At 40.4% G+C, this 23,816-nt stretch overlaps 1 protein-coding gene across 1 annotated transcript in view; it reads left to right on the forward strand.

Moving 5' to 3' along the window:
• The first annotated feature begins 662 nt into the window (after positions 1–662).
• roraa (RAR-related orphan receptor A, paralog a) overlaps positions 663–23,816 on the forward strand; it is a 187,677-nt gene continuing 164,523 nt past the window's right edge. Inside the window, exon 1 of the mRNA XM_078256988.1 lies at positions 663–978. Within this exon, the coding sequence (XP_078113114.1) occupies positions 825–978 (154 nt within the window). The 5' untranslated portion in view covers positions 663–824. The remainder of the gene's footprint in view (positions 979–23,816) is intronic.

The raw sequence follows: 23,816 nt of genomic DNA on the forward strand, positions 1-23,816 counted from the left end.
ATGATGAAAATAATGAAGAACGCTCGGGCTATCCTTGTTTGAATTATCAGTCATGAAAGTTGTTTTATGGTCAGGAGCAGCGTGCAGCTGGCTGCAGCCAGGAATACACAATGAATGATGTAGCAGTAGCCTAAATAATGTCTGTAACGTTAGCTCCGCAGCTTTTGACTGTGAACTTGCAAATAGAGACGCTATTGTGTAGCCTATTGAGAATGGAATATGATGATGTGGATGATAGTGGCCATATTTAGCTGGGAGCAATTTGCAGATTGTGATTAAAGCAAAAATAACAACCACAAGAGCTGCAGTTTTCATATTAATGATATTCGTTATTTTCAGTTCAATAGCTTTTAGATCACAAGATGATGAAAATGCACGTCATTATGATGTATTTTGACAATTTTGGCCAGTTTTCAGTTTCAAATTAGCAGCAGCCTATAGCCTATATTATTATCACAATGTGCCAAACTTGTAAGTATGATAATACACAGATGTAAAAAACTGCTGAGCAAGGTGAAACAGTAATAAAATAGTTCCATGTCCATGCAAAACTGCGCAGGGTCGATCTGCATGGATTACTTTCAGGCCTACATCTATTCTTCGGCTATTGACAACCTCTCCCTTTTCAGGGTGCATGACTGGAGCTCTCACTAGCGCTGCTAGTGGACAATCAAACCTACACACCCACCTCCAGACACACTCGCATTTCTCATTTCTTACTTCTACTCTAAATTAGATAGCAAGACGTAGTGTCGGAGCTCACAGATCGCATAGAATTAGTTTTAAGTACTAGCAGTAGTTAAACAGCAAATCTGAAATTCAACATGGAGTCCCCTCCAGATCCAGCGAGCGACCCGGGCAACAGCGCCTCGGAGCCGGCTACCCCGGTCAGGGAAACCCCGGTAAACCTGGAGACGCTCCGGAAAGCGGACCATCCAGCCCCGGTTCGAAGGCAGACCTGTTCAAGCACCAACAGAGGTAAGCGGACCGTGTTTCGCGTTTTACTGTGTGAGAAATAAAAGACCGATGGCGGATTTTTTTTTTTTTTTAAATCAAACTTCAAAATGAATTAGCCTAAACCGCTTCCCCATACATAACTGCAGACTGTCTAAATTCACCCGACCACAGAGACATGGCTTTTTATTTAGTATCACCGCGGCTTTTACCCGCTCGCTTGTAATTGGTGCCTCGGTGTGTGTTGCTGTTTTCAGGCTCTACTGACAGCTCAAATCATAGGGGGGTGATACGGTCACAGATGTCACATTTACTCTGACTGCAAGATGAATCAATTACAACTTCAAAAAATGACCAACAGGATATCTCTTCATGCCAAAATGGGACAACCTGTCCGCTCAAACGCTATATCGTCAAAGTGTTAAAAGTGAACTTTTGCAAACTGTGGGCTAGTTTATCGATCAGTCCCGTTCCCCTTTGTAGGGACGTATCCTCCACCATTCCTGATACAGCACACTGCGCCGTCTGCCTGGATTATTATATCTCCAGCTAACAGATTTTAGGCTATTCCTGTGTGCAAAAAGACGCCCCAGCAGCTGGAATTTGTTAAGCGCCTGCTCTCAAACACTGTTGCAAGCATGAAGCACTCTGCACGCATTTTGCGACTAAACCTCCACATGATCAGACAATACAAACTAAACGGGCCTATATTGTCAATTAGCCCGTCAAAAGTCTGTCTGTATTGCTGCTGAGGACTAGTTCATTTTTACATGATTTCTCCACCACGTCCCGTCCATGTTGTACAGTACAGACAGTATTTAACCACACCCCCTTTCGGCTGTCTCCAGCACAGGCTAACCGGGCTCATCCAAGTTCAAAGAAATACAGATTTCTCTGCTGATTCTTGACAAGCATATGCATGGCAGCGAGGCAAGCGATGTACATATGACAATTAATTCAATGCACGGTGGTTTTTGTGTGCGCACTCTTCCTGTGCGCAAGGGTATATTTAGAGTGTGATATGGTGAATGTGGAATGTAAGCGGGTTATGTAACAGGTTTAGCCATAAACAGAGGCGCGCAAGAGCAGCAATCATCATCGCAGATCTTTTCACTTTGTACAATAGTTCCCCCCACTCCACATAAAAAAACACGGTTGATCACTGCACTTCAGCGGGTTTACATGTACCACTGAAGGGAAACTGTGTGACTTTGTGGGTTGGCACAGCCGGAGCACTTATGTAATCGCAGGGCATAGACAGGTAGTTGGGAAGCTTGGTGGATTGATTTCTTTTTTCGCAAGTCTGACTTTGAGACACTCCTAACCTGCTGACCTATATTCACCCCACCCTTTTATGCACAGGATTAAAGTGCCTGGGAAAGAGAAAGGCAGGAAAAAGAACGCCTTCGGTCTCTTATGTAATGCTGAATGGGTGAAAAAAAAACATGTTCAGTGGGACAACCTCTGCAGCTTTAAAGGAGTTTCCCTGCACTGAAACTTTATTTTTGACCTTTGTGCAAAAGAATAAGAATGATTGTAAGAGAGCATTAGCAGCAGAAGGCTGGAAGAAAAGTTTTTATAACTTTTAAAAAAAAACTTGGTGTAAGTCAACATATATCTGAAATGGGTTGTGCTTATATATTATTAAACTCCTAAATTAATGTATTCTGGTATGTCGAACTGTGTAGTTCATATCTCATGTGTGGATTAGCCTATCACTCGGTGTATTCCGTCATACAGGACACCTGCCCGCTTCTTAAAAGACACAGGAAACAGGCAATTCATTTTTTATCTTAGCTTGCAGAATCATGAAGTTGCCACCTGTTGCTTTGATGTACAGTTACATATAATCTATTGGGTTCAGCCATAGACCACAATAGACAGTCATTAGAGCACTGCAACAGTTGGCTTATATTTGTTTTAAAAGACACTGGGCTCACAAGCACATTATTTATAAATGTGATTATGTAGAACTATTCAGAACATTCAGCATGCAGAAGAAAAGTTTGCTTTCATAAGGAAATTATGGCTTAATTGCTTTATTTAATAAAGCACTGGTGCAAAAGTACAAGTGTTCTATTAAGAAGTAACTGCAGTTGGTTTATTGCGTCAGTACAGTTCAGCAGGATTAGGCTACTAAAAAAAAATAAAATGATAAAAAAAAATGTTTATGGCTCACAGTAGTGTTATGGACATTTTTTTTAGGATTACAGCTCCACGCTCAGGCTTTTCAGGCCAGCCCCAGAAACCAACATCTGAAAGGCGGCAGACACTTGCTCAAGCGCAGTTTCCCTCTTTACACCAGCTGTATTAGACTTTCTGAGGATGCACATTTCTTATCCTGCATGCAGAGCATTTACTGTTTTAACCCTGAGTGCTAATACCTTTTTAAGTAGAAAGTGCTTACTTCAGCAGAAGCACTGCTGTAAGACTTGAGTGGGTCAGAGAACAGGCCTTGGAGGCTGTGGATATCATTACTGGAAAGAAGAAAGGGTGCTATTTTATTGCAAGATCCCTTGGTTCGCAAATTTGGTAACAATCAATATTAATGGCTTGGTTATTTGAGGTCATGGTCTCTGCAGAGGCTTGAGACCTCACAACTGCACAGCTGAAGCTGTGCTGTCCTGGATCCTTTGTATTAGTTTGTTTTAAAAGTGTGTGTGTGTGGGTACAATACATGTGCGTGGTGGGGTACTGCAGTGCACTGAATGACACTGAACACTATGCTTGTCTTCTTATGCTGCACAAATGCTTGTTGTTGTCATTTACAGTGTCAATGAGTCATCTGATTATATGTTCCTTGGTTAGGGAGAAAGAGGTGGAAATGATTGCTACTCATAACAGACCAAAAAAAACATACATGTTGCCTTTAACATTGTGAAAGTTGTCACCAGGTGAAGTGTGGTTTCCAACAGTGGGAAATCTTAGTGTGTCTTGCTTATTAGCTTGCCTCAGTGTCATGTCTAGATTGCATCTCTTTTTATCTAAATACCAGTTTTCAACCTATTATGTCACAACATTTTGGAGATTGTTCCACCACAAGTTTTTGATACTCTTTTCTTAGATCCTTTTTTGCCGTTTTGAATGTTTCATTGTAGGAAGCAAATCTTACCTGACAATGCAGTTTTAGTAGCTGGTCCAAACTAAAACAGCAGAGTATGAAAACATTCAGTCTTCTCTTAATGAGCACGCAACCAGACTTTCATCCAACAGTTTTATTTTTGGGCAGCGAAATGAGAGCTCTCGGCTAGAGTGGCAGCATTTATTCAGTTGTTGATGACACAAGACGGATGAGGTGCAGGGACGCAGAGGCTTTTGAGAAAAAAATAAAAGGTTTTACACAAAATCGCAGCAAACCGGGAGTTGGCATGGGGCTTGCACGCCACTCGAGCGGACAGCAACATTATTGAGGCTGTGGCATTCTCAGATTCAATGAATTAGGGCTCTCTGCCCGCTGGAGAGCACAAAGATAGAGGTATAGGCTTATAACTGAGCCTTCAGCTCGGGCCGATCCAGGAGAGGAACTCCATTAGGTGTCTCTTTTTTTCTGGCTGGCTGCCTGTAATATAATATCGAGTTTCAGTCCTTCTGTGTTTTCAATTCTTAAATGTGGGTGAGGTGATGATATCATGAGCTCTTTTATTGGTACCTGTCAGACTGTTAATACTGTAAAATGTTAATAATCAGCTCTGAAGTGAGAGCTCAGTGTTTAATCTATTAACATTTAAGTTTTAAAACCAACAGTATAGTAGTATAGTATATAAGAAAAACTGTATTTCTTCAACTGTGCACTGAGCTGTCACATAAACGGCGAGCTTCTCTTAGTTTGGACTTTGGCACCACTACCTTTGGAAAAAAAAGGTCTTTTGTTTTTATGAGCTTCAAAGGTCAAATTACATTTGAGCGGCATGGTTATCTGGAAGAGGATGTACCTGTGAATGTCAACATAACAGGATTAGTAGTTAAATAAGCACTGATTGAGATTTTATCATTTCAGGTACGTGGCTCTTTTTCTCTTGTCAGTTCAAAATAACAACAGAATGTAAAAAAGTATTTAAATATTGTCTTGGCTTAAATTGTCCTACTTATTTGTGCTGTACATTGCTCATTACTTTTTAGGTCCCATGAAATAAAAAATCCCTCGTCTCTTTTTCTTTCCCTTTGCTGGATTGTTTATCTATTGTCATATTTCAAAAATGTGGTTATGCATTATTTTTATATCAATCTAATTAATATCCTGTAAAGTTTTAAAAAGTTTCATGCTGCTGCATCGTGTGTGTATATAACAAACTGATCTTTGATTTTAAAGTTTACCTTTGTAATAACACTAACTAGTATGAGCTACAGGTCAGAGAGGCGTGTTTGGGTGTCTCTCTTTACAGAAACTTGGTTTGAATTTCCTAAAGTGTCTTGGTTGTGATATAAATGGCTCAAATTTACTTTTCAACTCATTATATTCAAATATTTAAGTTAAGTCCCTCCTGATTTTAGGAACTACGTACAATTTTGCAAGACAATTACACACACAAAGGCGTTTTATGGGACATATTTAAACTAAATATTTTTGGTGCTTTATACAGTACAGTGTTTCCTCTATGATTTCTTTCATCATTGGGGGTAAAAGGTTACGGTTAGGCTTAACAGAAAGTTTGCTGATCCCGGACCACCCCCACTCACTGTCGGATTAGCAAATTTTCTGTTGCTGCCGTTACACAAGTTGGACCCAGTGCTGCCGCTGGCCACCAGCCCGCTGCGACCCCGGTGCTGTGGTTTGCACTGGCTGAACGCGAGTTGCTACAGGTGCTAACTGAAGGTCCATCTCTGGAGCTGCCGCCAGCTCTCCTCCCGGCGAAGTAGTCTCCCAGGGGTGATTCTAGGACCTTTAGGGGGGCTCAGCCCCTAATGAGAATGTGACATGGATACAGTGCCTTGCCTTTAGTTGCTTACGTTTCAATTTGGGTTCTAATCTGCGCCATGAAATGACCAATTTCTTCTCTGGGGACTACTGACGTTAAACTTCACAACCGTCTCCTGCTCTCCCTCTGACAGATTACACAGAGACTCAGCCAAAGGTGAAAATCTGGCACAACCATTTCCCATAGGCCCAAACTACATTTCTGTTAACCCTTTCCTTGACTGGGTTACAGGTGCATAGCATCTGTAATTGTTTGTCCTCTGTCACTAACAGACAAGTTCACAAGCTCTAACTTAAAGCACAAAAATTGATAAAAAAAAAAAAAGAAAAGTTTTTTTAGTTTTATAATTTTTAGGGGGGCTGAGATGAAATTTAGGGGGGCTTGAGCCCCCCTAAAAAGGGTCTAAAATCACCCATGAGAGTGAGGCAGAGTGACCGCGGGGTGCAGTAGCTAGCTAATACTTGTCTCATTTGTGGTCTGATAAACCCGTGGAGCATGGTTTTAATCGTAATGCAGCCTTCTAGGCTTTTTTCCCTGTTTGTCACTCTGCCTAAGGAGAAAATGCTGTACTCGCACTGTTGTTTATTTGGTTGGCAGGCCGCTGCTGCAAAGTGTGTGTAACGGAAACACTGTTTATATATTTAAATAGCAGACATTTGAATGTTTTGAGCTCCACTAGCGAGTCCAACACTTGAACACCCTGATTCTCTTCATAAGCCTAAACATCTGGGCCAATAGCTTCAAAGTTTCCCATGCTGAAATATATATACAATACATGTCAAATTTCCATCTTCGATATTTTGTGGCACCTACAGTAATATAATGCAGAAAACCCATGTGAGAGTCCATGTGCTTTCAATCAGCACAAAGTGCAATGGTTGCACAAGTTGTTAATTGGTGCTGGCATAATACAAAACAGTTCATTACACAGCTCAGGATACACACTGTAGATGCAGAACGAAAAGGTTTGAAAAAGTAAAACACAACTACAAGAATGCATAGCACAAATGTTCTAGTGTAGCTGCAATTTTTGGTAACCTGTAAGTCAGTTTTTAAATGTATCCGGCGTATAATGAAAGTAATGCAATGCAAGCCCTAATAGGCTATATTCATTTTTTTTTTAAGTTTAGAAAAGTCAAACTTACCCTAGACCAAATCTGAAAGTTTTATTCTTGTGGGACAGTTTATTTTGGAGTTTGAATCACCAGCGGCTTAACTGGGGCTGGCGAGGTAGTTTCAACTAGTGACAGACACCAGATTTGATGTGAAATCTCCAGTGGTGAATGACGGCTCAGATCTATGGCCCATTTACAGAAGCTGTATCTTAGATAGAAAAGTCTGAATAGTAATGACCGGAAATACTCCAGATGCATTATTGGAGGGCGTTAAAGGAGTCTAAATTTAATGTGGTACACTGTGACCTAAGTACTGGTGCTGCTTGGCTCTGTGCTGCTCTGTGCCTCTCTGATGTGAAATGGGCCCCCTTAGAAGAGGCCTGGAGGGAAAGAGGTGGTGAGATGGGTCTAAAGGATCACTCAGAGGAATTCTTATGTCACATCTAAGGCCAAGCCTTTCACATCTCTGGAGGGTGTAAAGCTTCCGAGCAGGTAGGTAAACCCCTCACACCGAAATGCCCAGCACTCAGGAACTTTGACCAGCAGTATCTCTGAAACCATCATTCGTGTGAATAAAGAAATACTGGACACATGCATTCATGCTGCTTCGAGTCATGTGAACATAAAGCCAAGAGTGTCTGCACACTTAGAGTCCCAGACATTATGTGCATGTGCACGCTTTAAAACAGGAAGAGGTAACGTTGTAAAATCTGAAGTATGTTAGTCAAACAGCACACCTCAAGAGCCTCTTAACCATTATTTATCTTGCTTTCTGAAGGCTAAATGGCCCTCACGGCAGCTCTGTTTGAAGGACTGTCGAGTGGTGGAGTTTGACATTAGGCTAAGATGAAAATGGAAATATGTGTTGCATATGCAATATGTGTTGTAGCTGTCTAGTATAGATATAGAACAGTAACAAGGCAGAAAAACCCATGTGCTTTCTCTTTTGGTTGGTTTTAATAATGTAACTTAACAATGTCTGCACATCATGTATTCTCAGGTTGTATTACTTGTAAGTAGAATAGACTTGAAAAGGTGGACTCAGAAATTGGTCATGTTTCAAGCAGATCAGTCTGGCATCATTAGTCTCTGCATCATTATTTCACCACATGTGAAGTGTTTGTTTTTCATTTGCACAAATCCATCTTCAAATTGAACAAATATTATAAATAATATAGTTGCATGAGCAGAATATCTTTTACTAGTGCCTATACTTTGATTTTCCTTTTGGTCCTATCACATGGGGTAAGGTAATAATACTGAGGAAGGCGAGGCATCCATATCACATCCTTCGCCGAGATTTCCGTTACAGCGGTACTGCTGGAGTATTACTCAACAAAGTTTATTTGTCACCTGAAATAAACAAAAAACTTTTGAAGAGACAAGGGAGATAAAACGACTTGAAAATCAGTGTCATTTCTGTTGGCTTGATTATTTATATTGGAATAACAAGCGTGACTTAATCTCATAAATAAAAAAGGGAGAGATACAGATCCGTCCCCTCCAGGTACTGCCACCACTTAATCGAATTAGCTCCACTCTCAGGCTTGACGGGCTCTTCAAACACCCCTGGTGACTTCTGAGTGCCGATTACAATCAGCTACTATTTTCATCCTTTGATTAAAATCTGGTGAGGTTGGACAGAATTTTTTTGAGCGCAGAACCAACTAATTATTAACATAGCAGCCCGTCTCTCTTTTTTTGCCAGTTACAGAGGGCCAATGGGCTGGAGTACTTAAACAATACCCATAAGTATTAATCATGTTGAATCACTCTGTGTGAAACTATTAGCTTCTTCTTATTGAAACATCTCACACTAGTCTGTGTGTTGTCCAAACACAGATTTTTACTGACCTTTGTGTCCTTTTAAACACATCTGAGTGTAGAATTAAAGAAGTCATGTGTATTTGTTTCATAATGTACCATTGTAACACTATAATCTTTTTTAGATGATCCAGTTGTTTATACAGATATCCTCATCTGGCGGACAAAAGTAATGCACACACTTTTCTACTCATGAAATAATAGAAGATAAACACGATTGTTCATGCCTCATAGAATGGGATGTCATGCCTCATACATTGTAATGTGCCTGTCAAACATAATTCTGCTCTTTTGTTACTTTCAAAAGGCAGCTTTTGAATATGAATAAGCCACTAATGAATATTTGGTTCTTGCGTGTCTGTGGATTGATTGCTTTAGGAGGCGTACTAAGACAGAGTGTGGCACTATGGGGCTCAATCAATGCAGCAATGCTGCTGCTGCTGCTGCTGTGCTGCTTTCTGACAGTGATTGAAAGACAAGAGTCACTCTTCACCATGTATGGTACACGAATCCTGCTCTCATTCACTGACAAATATCAGCTGTCTGATCAATCAATATTTGCAGCTTTATTTTACTAATGCAGTACTAAAGAGGCAATAATTAACGCCATGCTGGGTTGTTAAAAGCCTATTTTTATGTGACAGACAGAAATAGACATACAGAAATAGGAAGATGAAGGCCTTTGGTCGATGTTGATAGTGGCACGTCGCGCAGACGTTCCTTATATACTGTACTATCAACTGATGAAGAACTTAGCACAGAACAGTTACTGTTGCTTTTAGTGTTGTCAAATATTATCGTACAAAACTGTGAGTTATTTTTCACTTTTAACTGTTTTTTGTTTAATGTTCTTGGCCATTATGAATGACTAAAACATATTTTGACTAAAGTTAGGTTAAGGACAGTAATTTGGTGAAGTGGCAGGTAAATAAAAGTCCAAATCCAACACAAATCAAAGTCTTTATCAATTCAGAAATATCTCCTTTTTGAATTGCTGTTGACACAATACCTTATCAACTTATTCTCTCTTTATCCCTGAGCAAGACACTTAACCCATTGTTGCTCCAGAGGCATGCAGCCTCTGACATATATATCAATTGTAAGTCACTTTGGATAAAAGCAACAGCTAAATGACATCTAATGTTTATAAACTTTTTCCTTTTAGCCTTTGTTGAGGTTTTTAGTAATTGAAATATAGTATGATGTAGTTTAACTGAGGGAATATTCATTCCATGTCATCTTGTGTTAAACAAGTGTGACTTGTGATGCTCATTAATTTCTGCTTGCTCCACTTGCGGTGTTTGGGCTCTCTTTGCTGGCTCAGTGCCACAGTGTCTTCTGAAAGAGCCACTTCATCTCTGTCAGGGGCAGGTGGAAATTTGATGCACACTTCTAATTGGACAAAGTGCCTTTCAAACTCTGAGCCATCATACACAGATCAGATTATCATACAGATCAGGTGTCAACAGAGGTTTTTCACCTCCTTCTTCCCCTTCTGCTCTCTTGTACATCTTTCGGTCGACTTTCAAATTCTCCCTGTGCTGTGTTGCTTTTAAAACTCCCTGCCGCCTAGCGGCCCAAGGCATAATGGGCCTTGTCTTACAGATTAATTACAAGGAAGTGCACTTGTTATTTTGACTTTGGAGCTTTTGTATACTGTAGAGCAACATTCGAAACAAATAACTATCTTCTGAAACCAGGAGCGATCCAAATAATTTTCAAGTTATTTAAGAGACGATGCTAAATGTGGCTGCCAAACATCCTCAAGCAGGTCCCTCCTAAGTTCAAAGCGATAGCTTGGTCATCTTTTGTCTCAAGTACGGAAACATTTGCAACAGCCAGAAGGAGAATGTGAGGCTGCAGGCTATCTCACAGGGGGCTTTAAGCTCTGCAGTATAGCTCGGGGCCAGACCTCACTGTTCTTGTAAAAGTAATAGGTGAAATCTTCAGATCAATCCTTCACAGGTAACCAGAGAAAAAGGGCAGAACTCAAGTGATGTTTGAATCCATTAAACGCATAACTGCTGAATTTTGAATGAGCCAGAGAAGTGAAACAGACTAGTGATTGATGTAAAAATACATTTTAGGGTAGTGCAAATGTGAGCAGATAAAATACTTTTTCCTTTTATATTTTTTACAGATTTAAAAAAAATCTACCATCTTTTCCGGACAGTTTACAGTTTTACTTTTTTTTTTCTTTTTCTTTTTTAAATGTTCCAGGCCAGATTTGGATCTAAAACTTCAAAAAAGAGACACATTGAGTCACTTCGCCTTCAGTACATCTGTGTGTTGGTGCAACAGTAGGAGGACATATTTAGTTTTCTGTTGATGTGAAAAGTGTTAGCCTGTAAATGGTAAAAGGGGCTTAAAATTGAACCTTCAAGAGCAGCCCAGGTAATGTGTGTTGAAAGATGTGAAATAAGTATGTAAGAGGTTCAAAACAAGCTGAACCTATTACACTAAGTGTTGTTTTGTTATGGGACTCAGTGTTTTAGTCGGTCAGCGTTCAGTATCAAAGCATAAGATCTCCCTGAACCTGATTTTTTGTTGTTGAACAAAGCTTATTGGTTACTTTAACCATGCCATCTGCACTGTGCATTTTGTTTCTGTGCACACAAGCTCTTATTTGACTTACATAATTTAGCACTGATGTGAAATCAAAACTTATTATTTGAAGAATTAAGTGGTAGAACAGCTGTATCTCATGTTATCGAAGTATCCTTTGATAGTGGAAACCAGTTGCATATAGTGATAAATACATTATCACTACTCCTTTCACACATCAGGCAAACCTGGCAAAACTTTGGCATACTCTATTGCTTATCTTGTCTGCATGTCGTCAGCGCAGATGTATTACCCTGTGCTGATTTGATTCTGGGCAAAGGAAAGTGGACAGGAGAGATTGATGGTGGTGTCCCCAGTTAGACAGATAACACCTGATTCTGCCTGCAGGGGGTTGGTCTAGCACACTCCCCCCCCCCGCACCTCAGATGCGTCGAAGGCTGTGCTGAGGAGGTGAACCGTTCCTTCACACAATGCAAATTTGGGTCCACATTGGCTCAATCGTCCTGGGATCATCGCTGAATGTGGCCCCGAGCACTCTGCACCACATGATCCATGCATCAGCCACACTTGGGAGAAACCCACACAGGCATGGGGGTCATTTGTTTAACACAGGTGCATCATGTATCTCTACGCACTCAAACAAGCGCATGCACACACGTTCCCCCACGCTTGAACGCACGCTCAGAGACAGACACATGCCTGAATGCACACGCACGCACGCACGCACGCACGCACGCACGCACGCACGCACGCACACACACACACACACACATAGATACACAAGTGTTAATGAAATTTTGTCTGCTCACATGGTCTTATTGGAAACCTTTTGTTATGACCTATTGTTTCTGTCACTTTTTCAGTTTTGGAAGTGTTGATGAAACATCACTAGGGAATATACTGTAATAGAATAGAACTTTAAACATTGTGTATTTAGGAACACTGTTTAAAGGAGGGTTAGTTGCAGTTTTTTGATTAATTACGAATATCGTGCATCCGTTTTTTAACATACTTAGGTAGTACATGTCCTACTGGATTCATGTTTTAAATAAGACTAAGCTCTCAAACTGATGTTCCCAAGATCTTTCTTCCCAGTGAAATAAATCCACAACAATTTTAAAATCATTTCATTATTAAATATTTTTAATTAGTTATTATGGCATGTTATAATATGAAGTTATTTGAAGACCTCACCTTGGGCTCTGAGAACATTGTAAGGGGCTTTTTTCCCCCCATTATTTTCTGACATTTCTGACAAAATATTTAAATAAATTAACTGAAAAAGTTATCATAAGATCAGTCATTAATAAAAAAAGAAATTAGACATTGGTTGCAGCTCAAGTATAATTTGAAGTGTAGATTAAAAGAACTCTTTACATTGGAATCCTTTTTGCTTGTTCCTTGCTATGACAGCACCATATGGATACAGGGGGCATTAAAAAAAAAGACTCTGCTTTTTGCGCTTTAAAGGCTCTTTTGATGCAATTTCAACATTTGTTATAATATATCAACCATCTGTAACATCTGAGTGTCTTATGATCCCCACAAATCAAAGTATGCTGCAACATCCTCAAACAGACATACAGCGTAGCAAAACAAATTTTCTTTTTTTTAATTCAATAACAAGGTGTGCAGCACAGGTTCTCTGTGTGTGAAGCAGATGGTGAAAGGCTAGTGTATAATAGATCTCAATATTAACTGTAGCACATGCTGGGAGTGTTGGTGGATGGCACACAGCAGAGTAAAAGAGAAGCAATGACCTTCTGTCCCATCATTTACCCCCTCGTGCCCCCCATACCGCTCTCAAATTACTTTGTTTTAGCCAATTAAAGCAGCCGGCTGAGCATCAAGCAGGCTGCCATTTTTCGCTCACCTGGACCCATGTGACATTATCGCTTTGTCATCGGGAGAGATGGCTGTAAGTGGGAATCTCTAGCGTGGCAGCGTGCCACCTAAGACCCCACTGTGTTCGCTGAGATTAATGCAATGATTCTCCCTCCAACTTGCAAGAATCTCAGTCAGCTGTCTCCCCGGTTCCCAGTGATAGCACCGCACAGTGCTCCTTTACTGCATGAACCAATGAGCAAATGATTGCGGTGGTTATACCACGCTCTACAGCACACAATAGATGACAACAAAATGATCAGTTTATAAATGTGCAAGGAATCTATTGTCTATTGTGATCAAGATAACATATGCTGAGAAATGTTTCTCCATCCAAATCCTTTAATGGCTCGAAAACAGACAGAAAGACGGCAAACACAACAATACCATGGCACAGGATGAGTGAAGGACCGGAGTGTGTGGTGTTTAACAGCCATACGAGCACAGATTATGTGCTTGAAGGGGCTGAATTGAGTGCCAGCAGTGACAGTTGGGCTGGGAGTTGAGTGTGCCGGGGACGTGCGGCTTGACTCCGCTCGGAAACACCACTGGGTCCAGGGCTCATCTCTGTAGTCCTCCGCCTCCCTCCTCCTGTAGAGGCATTGTGGCCCGCCGTTTGCTCTGCTTCACCAGGGGAATGGACAGGCCCCTGCTCCCGCTTGATGAGCACTCACTAATGGCTGCTTCTTTGAAAGCTGACGGGCCTGTTTGAGGAGGAGTGTCTTTTACTTCCCTCCAGCTTGCCTTGGCTGGGCATTCATTAGGCTGCCTGGCTTTGCTGTCCTGCCCACATGATTGTGCGCCAAGGGGCTGAAACGTCTGTCATTTGTTTTACTTTCAAATAAAAGTTGACGATTTACCAATAAAAAGTAAAAATAGTCTTTTGATGATGTCTGGAGGCATATGGAGAAAGTGTTGCAATAGCGACATTTTCAGCACTGTGTCGGCCGGGCTAGAAATAACAAAAGACAAAAGAGATTTGTCTTTTTTACTTTTTTGTACCTCCTCTGATGAAGAATAGTGTGGCTATAGTTTTGTGTAAAATGAAGAAGTATAAAAAATGCGATAGCTATCAAAATATGGTCGAGGACACATTGAAGGCTGCATTACTGTATCAGTTCATGTAGTGGCTTTCCAAAATACACTATAATGTCATGAATGGAAGCAGAAACAATTAAATCCCCCTCATTCATGTTTTATTTAAGAAAGGTATTTTTCACTGTTCGTCTGCGTGAGAAGAACTCCAGCAGCAGTCTTGAGGAGATTTTCTTAACACAACTTTGAACTGGGAGGTCTATAATAACAAAATAAGCGGCTGTGTTTGAAATTGGGCCCCTTGACATTTAGCATACTTTGTACAGGCTGTTAATCCTCTATACACAAACAAAACAAGATGACAAGAGCATCCAGTGTAAGAAAAGAGGAAACCAACGGCAGTCGTAAAAGTGAAAGGCTGTATTTTGTTATAAAGACGCTATAGATGATAACTGATATGATGTCTTAACACTTCACTTAATGGATCAGTAAAGCTGCTAGTTATTTGGTTCTTATCTTACTGGCACCCTTGACCACTGCCCTGTCATTTCACCCCAGAGGGAGCTGTTGTTCTTGTTGCCCTCCTCTTCACTGAAGTACCAGTCTTTAGCTTCTGGAGACTCCATTAGAAAGTTGGACTTGTCCTTGGAAATCTCCTCTCTATAACTTATCCTGTCTTCTCTCTCTCTCGCTCTCTCTCTCTCTCTCTCTCTCTCTCTCTCTCTCTCCCTCTCTGTTTCACGTGCACTCTTTTTGCCCCACTTGAAACTAGGGTAAAGGTCAGAATGGCAAATTTGATATAAAAGCTGACGTGCTTCCATGGAGCACCTTGTCAACTCAAAACAATGGGTTTGCAGGAGCTGTTATGCCGAATAAAGAATGTTCGCATATTCCCAGAGAGATGTCCTCCGCTAGACATTCCCAAAAGAGATGAGAACATTTGTCTGCATACATTTTTACCGGTCCTGGCCCAGTAGAAAATGGAGGTTGAAGCAGAATGAATTCATTTAACGTGAGCAAATAAGTTATTTCACCTGAGAGATTGAAAAAGTCATCCAATTTGCACGGCGGAAACTTTATCCTTGTGATATTTGATTTGGTCATTAAATGCACAAATGGTCTGCACTGGTCTGTCTTATTCAGTATTGTGTTGATGTAAATTTAAGCTCTTGTTCAAACCCAACAATTAATGTTGCAGCTTTATTAGGCTGCACATAATGTCGATGAAGAAGTAACAGATGTTAGCAGTTGCATAATGGCAAGGAAAAAAAGCAACCGGCTGTGATGTTGTACAGCGGTGTGATCAAATAGTTTAATTTGATCTGACCTCTTTGTCTCAGTGGTACCTCTGAGCTGCCTCTTGGTAGAAGCTTACAAAACAGGTCAGGATGAATGGAGACAAGAGTCTGTCAGGTCCAAATACGCAGCTCTTACAAGGAGGTAAACCGTGCAGTTGAGTGTATTTTTTTATACTAATGAGTCAAACTAATAAGGGCATGTCAATAAATCATGTTAGGTTTGTCAATGCAGTGGCCATTTATTTTATTTCAGAACAGGATCTTGAGGTATCTTGTGAAGTAATAAAAAGGAAACGACCTGAAAATGGATTGATGGATGCTAATGTAACCGCTTTATTCATTTTCATTGTCGGAGATCTCTCACCAACCAGTTGTCACAGGCAGTTTCCTCTCAAATTAAATTCATTTGGAAGACATTTTAATTGGAACACTATTCCCATTAATTGAACAAATTAGAGAAAGTCTGCTGGGGGAAAAGTAATCTCTGGGAGAGACGATTTGGAATTCAAAATTTTAGAATTAAAAATCAGCTGCTCGGTTTTTGTGGCAGGCAGTTTGCGTCAGTGCGTGCACGCAGCGCCAGCGCTCGAGGTCTCTGCGGCACTCAGGGCTCACATTGTCTTCATTAAAAACGATTAAGGAATAGGTCAATTTAGTCTGCTTGGCTGGTTAATGCAGTGCACTTCCTCCTAAGAAATGTCTCTGTTTTCATCAGTCACTCGAGCAGCAAATATAATCCGTCACTATTTTGTACATGTTTACATGTCTAATTGAACGTCTTAGTGAGTCATGGCAGAATCCTTTTAAATGTTGTCATTTAGTTTTTTATTGGTTTGTGAGCGTGTGCGTACATGTCTTTGGGTTTTCATGCTCCTGTGCTCCGTTTCAGCACACGTCGTCTGGGTGCTGATGAGTTGCTGTCTGATTAGCAATGAAAAGCGATGTTCACCCTGCAGCTTGAACTACTTTGAGCAATTAATTACGCTAATAAAAATCACCTTAAAATTTGTGCGGTTGATTTCATAAACGTGGAAACGCAATGTTCCCTACATCAAACATGAGGTTTTTGTGATGTGTCAGGCTGAACGGATGGTGTCTCTGCATGGCTAAATAGCGGATTTTACCCCCTACTGCTCATAAAAGAATGCAGGATTCAATGTTGCTTTTACAAATTTCAGTTGCCTTGTGTGTATGTTTACATTTTCTCCACATTCACTTCTGTTTAGAATACAGTGCTTTGGAATTGCATTCCAGAGAGACAATTAACACTGACTAAATACAAAATGTGTTGCAAATTTCTCATTTCAGGGTGGCCACCTGTCAGTTTAGGTAGACTGACAATTTGGCCACGAGAGAAAACCTGGTGCCAGGAGGAGCCAGGTGTAGATAAATGTTGCACATATGTCATCAGATTATAAACAAAAAAATCTGTATTCATCATGCATGTGCATTATAGCATATGATTGCAACATTATCTAATTTTATGTACATTGTTCCGCAGTATCACACGAGATGCGTGCATTATGTACTGCACATACAATAAAAAAGAAATCTCTGTTGCCCTGGCGCTAATATTTGAATTGCAGCTTTGCAAAAGGAGCCTTTTGAAATTGCAGATCATTGTGTTCCACTCGATTCAGATCATGCGGTTTCTCAGCTACCACATTGTTGTTTGGAAGCGGACACTATGAGCAACTGGATGCTTAGTATGAACCTTGAAAATGAATCACAGCAGAGTTTTGAAACACTAACACCATTCGTTTGTGCTTTCAGATTGAAACAATTTTATAATTTTTCGTCTAGCCTGGCACTCAGAGTTAATATATTGTAGAGAAAACCTTGAACATGTTCCTAAATTGAATCACTACTCTTGTCTCTGATATGAATGAGGTACGAAATAATAAAATAATATCTTGGAACGAGCCCTAATTGGAGTTCTCTATAGTAAATTGTAGAGGGGAAAGCAGAGGATACGGTGTAAGGAGGAAAGAGAGAGAACCAGACAGAGGGGGCTCCTAGATAGCTGGGCCAGGGGGAAAAGTTCCCCCACGCTTGTCAGAGTTTGCACAAGTCCAGAATTGATGGAGCCCACAGGCAGCACTGCTAATTTTAGTTGAAATCACCTAAGTGGTTTGGCTAATTTATCCAGGCTCCTCGGCCTCAGCCCCTGGTTCCTGGCTCTCCGCTGTCTCCCCCTCCCTCCCAGATATATCCACAAAGCGTGAAGGTACCAGGAGGTGACAGTGGGAACAGAAGGGTATTTTGTGCCCAGCTGATTTGAAGAGCACTGGGTGGATTCAACCTGTGTCATACATTTGGATATTGTTTGACCCTTAACGACAGCCCAGGTTCAACCATCTATTCCATATAATGATTTATACCACTCTGTATTTAATGGAAATGGTGACATTTTAAAATGTTAATGTGAAGAAAAAAAGATGCAATCACTGATATCTGGTATCTCCTGATGCCAGATATGATGATATAATATAGTTCCTATTTTTAATGTAGATATGAAGATTTCAATATCGAGATGACAATCGTTTAAAAGCTTTCGGAGAGGATGTTGCCAGCAAGTTTGATTGTGTGTAATGATGGTCTGCCAGCTGGATATGTTGAAGCTTAACAAGCATCATTGCTGGCTTTTTATTGTTTCGCAAATCCTTTTGTGGTGTTTTTGAACATCAATTTGATAGAAAGTTGAGAAACGGGGATTTACAACTTAAAAATGTCATGAAGCCACAAGGTAAATATTTTGCTTTCCAGCGGCTGAAATGCTGTTATAGTCTTTGCAGAGGCTAGTAGGACGGAATTCAAACGGAAAGTTGTGGCAATGTCCGGGATGCTGAATGTGACTGTAAAATGTATTTTGTATGATTTTAAACATTCACATGATGAAACCACAGCAGTGAGCAACTGAAATATCAGGGTGACTGAAGTAGATCAAAACTGTCAGATGTTGTGGGCTTCTTGAATGTAAAGCAGCATGGATATGCATGCCAAGATGTCGCTTATGTTTATCTGTTGCTCGACTCAAGAGTTTGTATGGAGTAATTAGTGTCGTGCTTGCTCAGAGGATCCTATTTCCCTAACCGTCCATTATTAAGTGAAATCTTATAATTCAGAATGCACAGTAATGATGTTACTGCAAGTGTGTTTTGTATTTAATAAGTCAGGTAACAACAGACGAGAAGCTTTTGGATTACAAAAACGTGATCATACCTGATGTGACTTTACACAAAGTTATAACAATGAAGGTTCTGTTCCTCATACAGTAGATTTTTAATACAGTCTGCATTTTAATTATTAACCATATCTATTCTTGTCATGTGGGATATGACACATATTATACATGAAACTTTTTAAGATGTTTAAAACCAGATTGTGTTAGCAGCATGAAAGAAACACTGTATTGCACACCAGGCCTGTGCAGTCATCCATTTATGAATCAATCATTTTGAAAGAAAAGTGCAGCCAAAACTGGGAAGCCTAGGGGGTGTGGCAGCTTAATGGTTTAACGTTACCTTTGATGAAAAACATTAAAATTAATCTTGTTAAAAAAAAAACTTGCAGAGACATTATGAAAAGCCCTCCTTTTTTTGATTTGCAGACAAATTAAATATTAATTGATTTCTGGTCTTTGTAAGGAATAGGTTAACCCCAGGTTCATGTTCATCACATGGCAGCGAAAAAGATTAGATTTCACTGAGCTGTTTTGTATTTCTTTTTGCACATGAGGAATAAAAATATGGCATGTATGATTAGTTTTAATTAAGTGTGATGATATGCATTTAATTAACTGGACGTTCGTAACAGATTATGAAAGAATACAGATAAACAGATGTTATAAAACACACTATCCACACAGCTAAGAATAATGTTATTTAATTTCTTCTTTTTCAAACGACTGATCTGAATCTAAACAGTTTTCACATAGAGCACAGGCTCTTGAAAAAAATATTTTTAGAGCAGTGAGCAAGAGGAGATGTTTGCAGTCTTGTATGCGAGCCAGCAGTTTTTGGCAGATGAATGTAGGGGTTTTATGTGCCAAGCACCTGGTCAAACTGCAAACAATGAGGGGCTTATGGATTCTCTTTATCCAACAACGACTGAGATGATACCTAGAATGTTAGAGCTCTTATGGGCCCTTTTAAGAAATGCTGATGCACAATAATTCTCAGCACTTCTGGATGCTGTGGAAATGTTTCCACGCTTTATATACAGTATGTAGTGGGAACTCTACAAGCTATACATCATTAACAGGTTAATGGTTCTTCATCTTACACAGAGCATATTTCTGCTGTCTGTTGTGTACATCTACTCATTACTAATGTAAACAAAGAAAACAGCCTTCCAAATTCATCAAGCTGACCATCATAAAGGTGTAGCATCAACTCATTCTATACAGAAAGGTGGACGAGGAATATATAAGGGAAAAGTGTGAGCTACTTAATGAGCTGATGAAACAGTGATATTGCATATAGGCAGCTTAGAAAAAGATCTGCAGAAGTGAGTTTCAGTGTGGAGGGTCTTGCTTTAGTCCTTAGCAGTGATCTAATAATGAGTTCCACAGATGGGTTTGTTGGCTGAAGCTCTGCTGAGTCCACTGTGTATGCGGTAGAGAGTGTCAAAGTGTCTCCTGCGCAGGATCATCTCCAGGTTTGGGGAATGGATGGCGTCTGCCAGACATGCTGGCAGTCAGTGGGCCTTCTCTCCTGCACTACCTGGGCTGGAGCTCAGCCAGGGTTAATTATAGGGGAGCGCCAGAGTCTTGTGTCACTAAGGATGGTAGACAGAATATTGTCATACTGCCTGTCCTATACAGAAAAGACAAGAGTAAGAGCACACCTGCTCAGCCAGAGTTTCTGCAGTGTTAACTCTCTCCCACAGTCATTTCACTCCAGGTCTAAAATGAACAAGAGCCAAGAGCCAAATGGCTCGTAAAATGTGTTTAGTGGCTAAATCAGTAATAATACCTGAATACACTGATAGGTAAATCTATTATTTGCAGGTTATGTTGTCTTCATGAACAACTCACTTTTTCAGTGCTTGTGCACGTACATTTGAGTATCTCAGTATATTGAGTAACAACCCGCACACTATGAAATAAGCTGTTCCTCTAGGATTTCGTGATGTCGCGATAGCAACAATTTACGCAAATTCAACCAATCATCGTGAATTTGGTGCGACTCGCAATTTTGACCAATCACCGCAACTTTTCCGCAAATTTGACCATTAACCGGAGTTTCCCGCGACTTCAACCAATCCCAGCAGTCCCACGTGCCAGACTTTGTATCTGTATGTGACTCTGAGAGCCACTGACCAAGCGGGAATGAGAACGGACACACACGTCGCCAAATTAATTTCCTTGTTGCTGATATGAAGACGAGACGTGTGTGACTCGAACATCTCACATTTACCAACAAAACGTACAGCGAAAGACCGTGCAAAACATTTCAGGCCGTCCTGCCAACCTGTATACATTTTAACATCAATGTACGCTGTAAAGTTTTTTTTACTCTAAAGTCGCTGAAAGCTGCTGTTTCAATCCTGTCGGCTCTCTGCAGCGGGCGGGGCTGCTGCACAGTTCCCCCCGCAACTGACGCGCGCACAAACACACACGGTGGATGCAGGAAAACCCAGAGATGAGAGTACAGGATTACCTAAATTGAGGACAGCTACGCTCGTTATTGTAAGTGCAATGATAAGTGAAAGTCCATAAGTACTTTATCAAACCGTATGAATGTGTTCACATTTGATTAATTCAATAAATTATTAATTTTTGTCTTAAATCCACCAGCCATTTTCATATTCTACCAACATTTGCAGCATCCTGAGCCTTTTTGGAAAGGTTTCTAGGAAAACTCAGCCCAGGATAGTTTTATTCTCCCAAAACAAGTTTCCTTTTTATTTTTAAAGAACTATACAAAAAAAAAGCTCCCGCAAAATCAGGCATTTTGGGCCGCAACAATCTCAAAAAAAGGCTGTGAAATAATGGAGGGACTGAATAAGACAACCCATTCCGTTTTTTTGTGGGCTGTCTAGATTAGAAAATATGTGATTCAACAAGATATTCAAATTTGGCTCTTCTTCCTATGTCACATGCAGGCTTATTAGAATATAACGCCCCCCATCTGAGTATCTCCACCCACGACTTGAAAACTACCTTTACAAAGGTGCCCCATGTTTTTCTTGCGAGCCAATCAGAACAGACTGGGCATTTTGAGAGGGTTGCTTAAAGAGACAGGCGCTAAAAATGCCAAAATACAAGTATGAACCTGAAAATGAGCATGATATGTCTCCTTTAACATGTGTACTTGGGATGGTCCGAGCTGGTCCTCAGGATCTGTATCAGGGCCGATACGGGCATACAAAATAAAGCCGATCGAAATCTGCTGTCATTTGATGGTGTCCCCGGCTGCCATTGTGCACCTCTCTTATGCATGGGAAAAGCGTAGTCCACCAAAAAAAAAAGCATAAAAATTGATGCAGCAGCAATGGTTGGAGTTTTAGGTTTTATGCTAGGAGCAGCTTACTCCACACCCCCAGATTGTTGTAGTCTTCAGCCCCAACTGACGCTGACTCAAGTGACATCACTTAAAGCAATTTATCAGACTTCACGCATCTTACCCACAAAAAGATTAATACAACTTTTTCCACATATACAGTAGTGCTCCTCAAGACCTGTAAAATGTGTAAAATCATTGAGTTCCCCTTTAAGCGAGAGCTTCAAACTGAAACTGTGTGTCAAACAGGCTGCTGATTGGCTGCTTGTTACTCTGCCTGTGTCCAAAATATTTGCATTTGGATCACGTTAACTTTTTCTTGACAAACTTACACACAAAAACAAGTAGGGCACCATGTGTCTATTCATATGTATAGATTTGTCATTTTTTAATAGGATACTGTCTTGGCATATATTTCTGGATGCTGTTGTCCATGGTTCATCCAGTTCTTTGGTCTGGTGCTGGCAGGATTCCAATTAAGTCTGGTTTATATTTGACGTCCCCAGAGAATGGTTCCTAATGATTTTGGTGATCCCTTGACCTTTTGTGTAATGCCATCGTAATGTCAAAATTTCTCCTTGACCAGCACTTTCATCCTTGACATCTTGAAGAGTAATCACTAGATTCCCAGCAACACACTGTTACAAATTATCAGGCCAAAATATCCACTTGAACTGAAGAAATACTTAAATATGTCCTTTAACACAAACATTAGCGCCAGCATAAGTTCATGTGTGTGTTAAACAATCTAACTATGTAAAAAAATAATTACTTTTGTTGTTTTCAAAGAATGATTTCAGACTCACACCATCAGGCCAAGATTTCCACTGTCATACCCTCCTGCCATCCTCTGGGGAGAACGTTCATGGTTCACTGTGAAGACCCCTTAACCTTTACTGTACCACCACCCTCGAGCCAAAATTTCCACTTGTACATAGCATCTCTCAAAATGTAAAGGGCAGATTACCATGAACATTTGTGTCATACTCCCCAGAGGAACTGTTGTCTATGTTTGTCAGTGTGTGACCTTTTCTCTGGTGCCACCCTTACGCCAAATTAGCAATGTTGTACGCAAAATAATTAATGGCCAAATAACTTTGAACTTTTGGGAAAAAATATCTATTGGTGTTTTGGTTAGTGTTTCCTGTAGTGCTCTCCTTACAGAAAAAAACATGAGACAATTTTTTTTATGGATGATTCTCGTTGATATTTTCTGTGCATATTCATACCTTTCACAGGAAAAAAAACACATCTGAACTTTGTGATTCAGTGACCTGTTCTGTATTGCCATTCTGAGGTCAAACTTAACATTTTTAGCCCCCCCTGGCAGCAAGCCTCTAAGAACATCTGTATGTTTGTCACTGGCACTTGTTATTGTGGCGTGTAATGGACATTGCAGCTCCTTAGGGCTACTACTAGGGCCTCAAACATTTAGTCTTGTTTAGTTTGTCAGCACTTGTTAGATGAGCCAAACAAGTCATTTCAGATCCTGCTTCTATTTACTCAAACTTTCCCTGTTAATCAAGTGGCTCCTGCCTCTCCAACCAGATCTACTATCGTAGCTTGGTAAATTGGTTTGCGACAGAGACAAATTTGTCATCTGAGAATTTTCAAGGTCTTTTACAAAGTTTCCCAAAGTGAATGGTGAAGCCGGAAATCTAAAAGCAAGTTGTGCATCTATCAACTCTCATTTGGCTTTTCTCTAAAGTAAAAGTGTGT

The sequence above is a fragment of the Sander vitreus genome, chromosome 8, assembly GCF_031162955.1.
Source record: "Sander vitreus isolate 19-12246 chromosome 8, sanVit1, whole genome shotgun sequence".
Classification (NCBI taxonomy): Eukaryota; Metazoa; Chordata; class Actinopteri; order Perciformes; family Percidae; genus Sander; species Sander vitreus.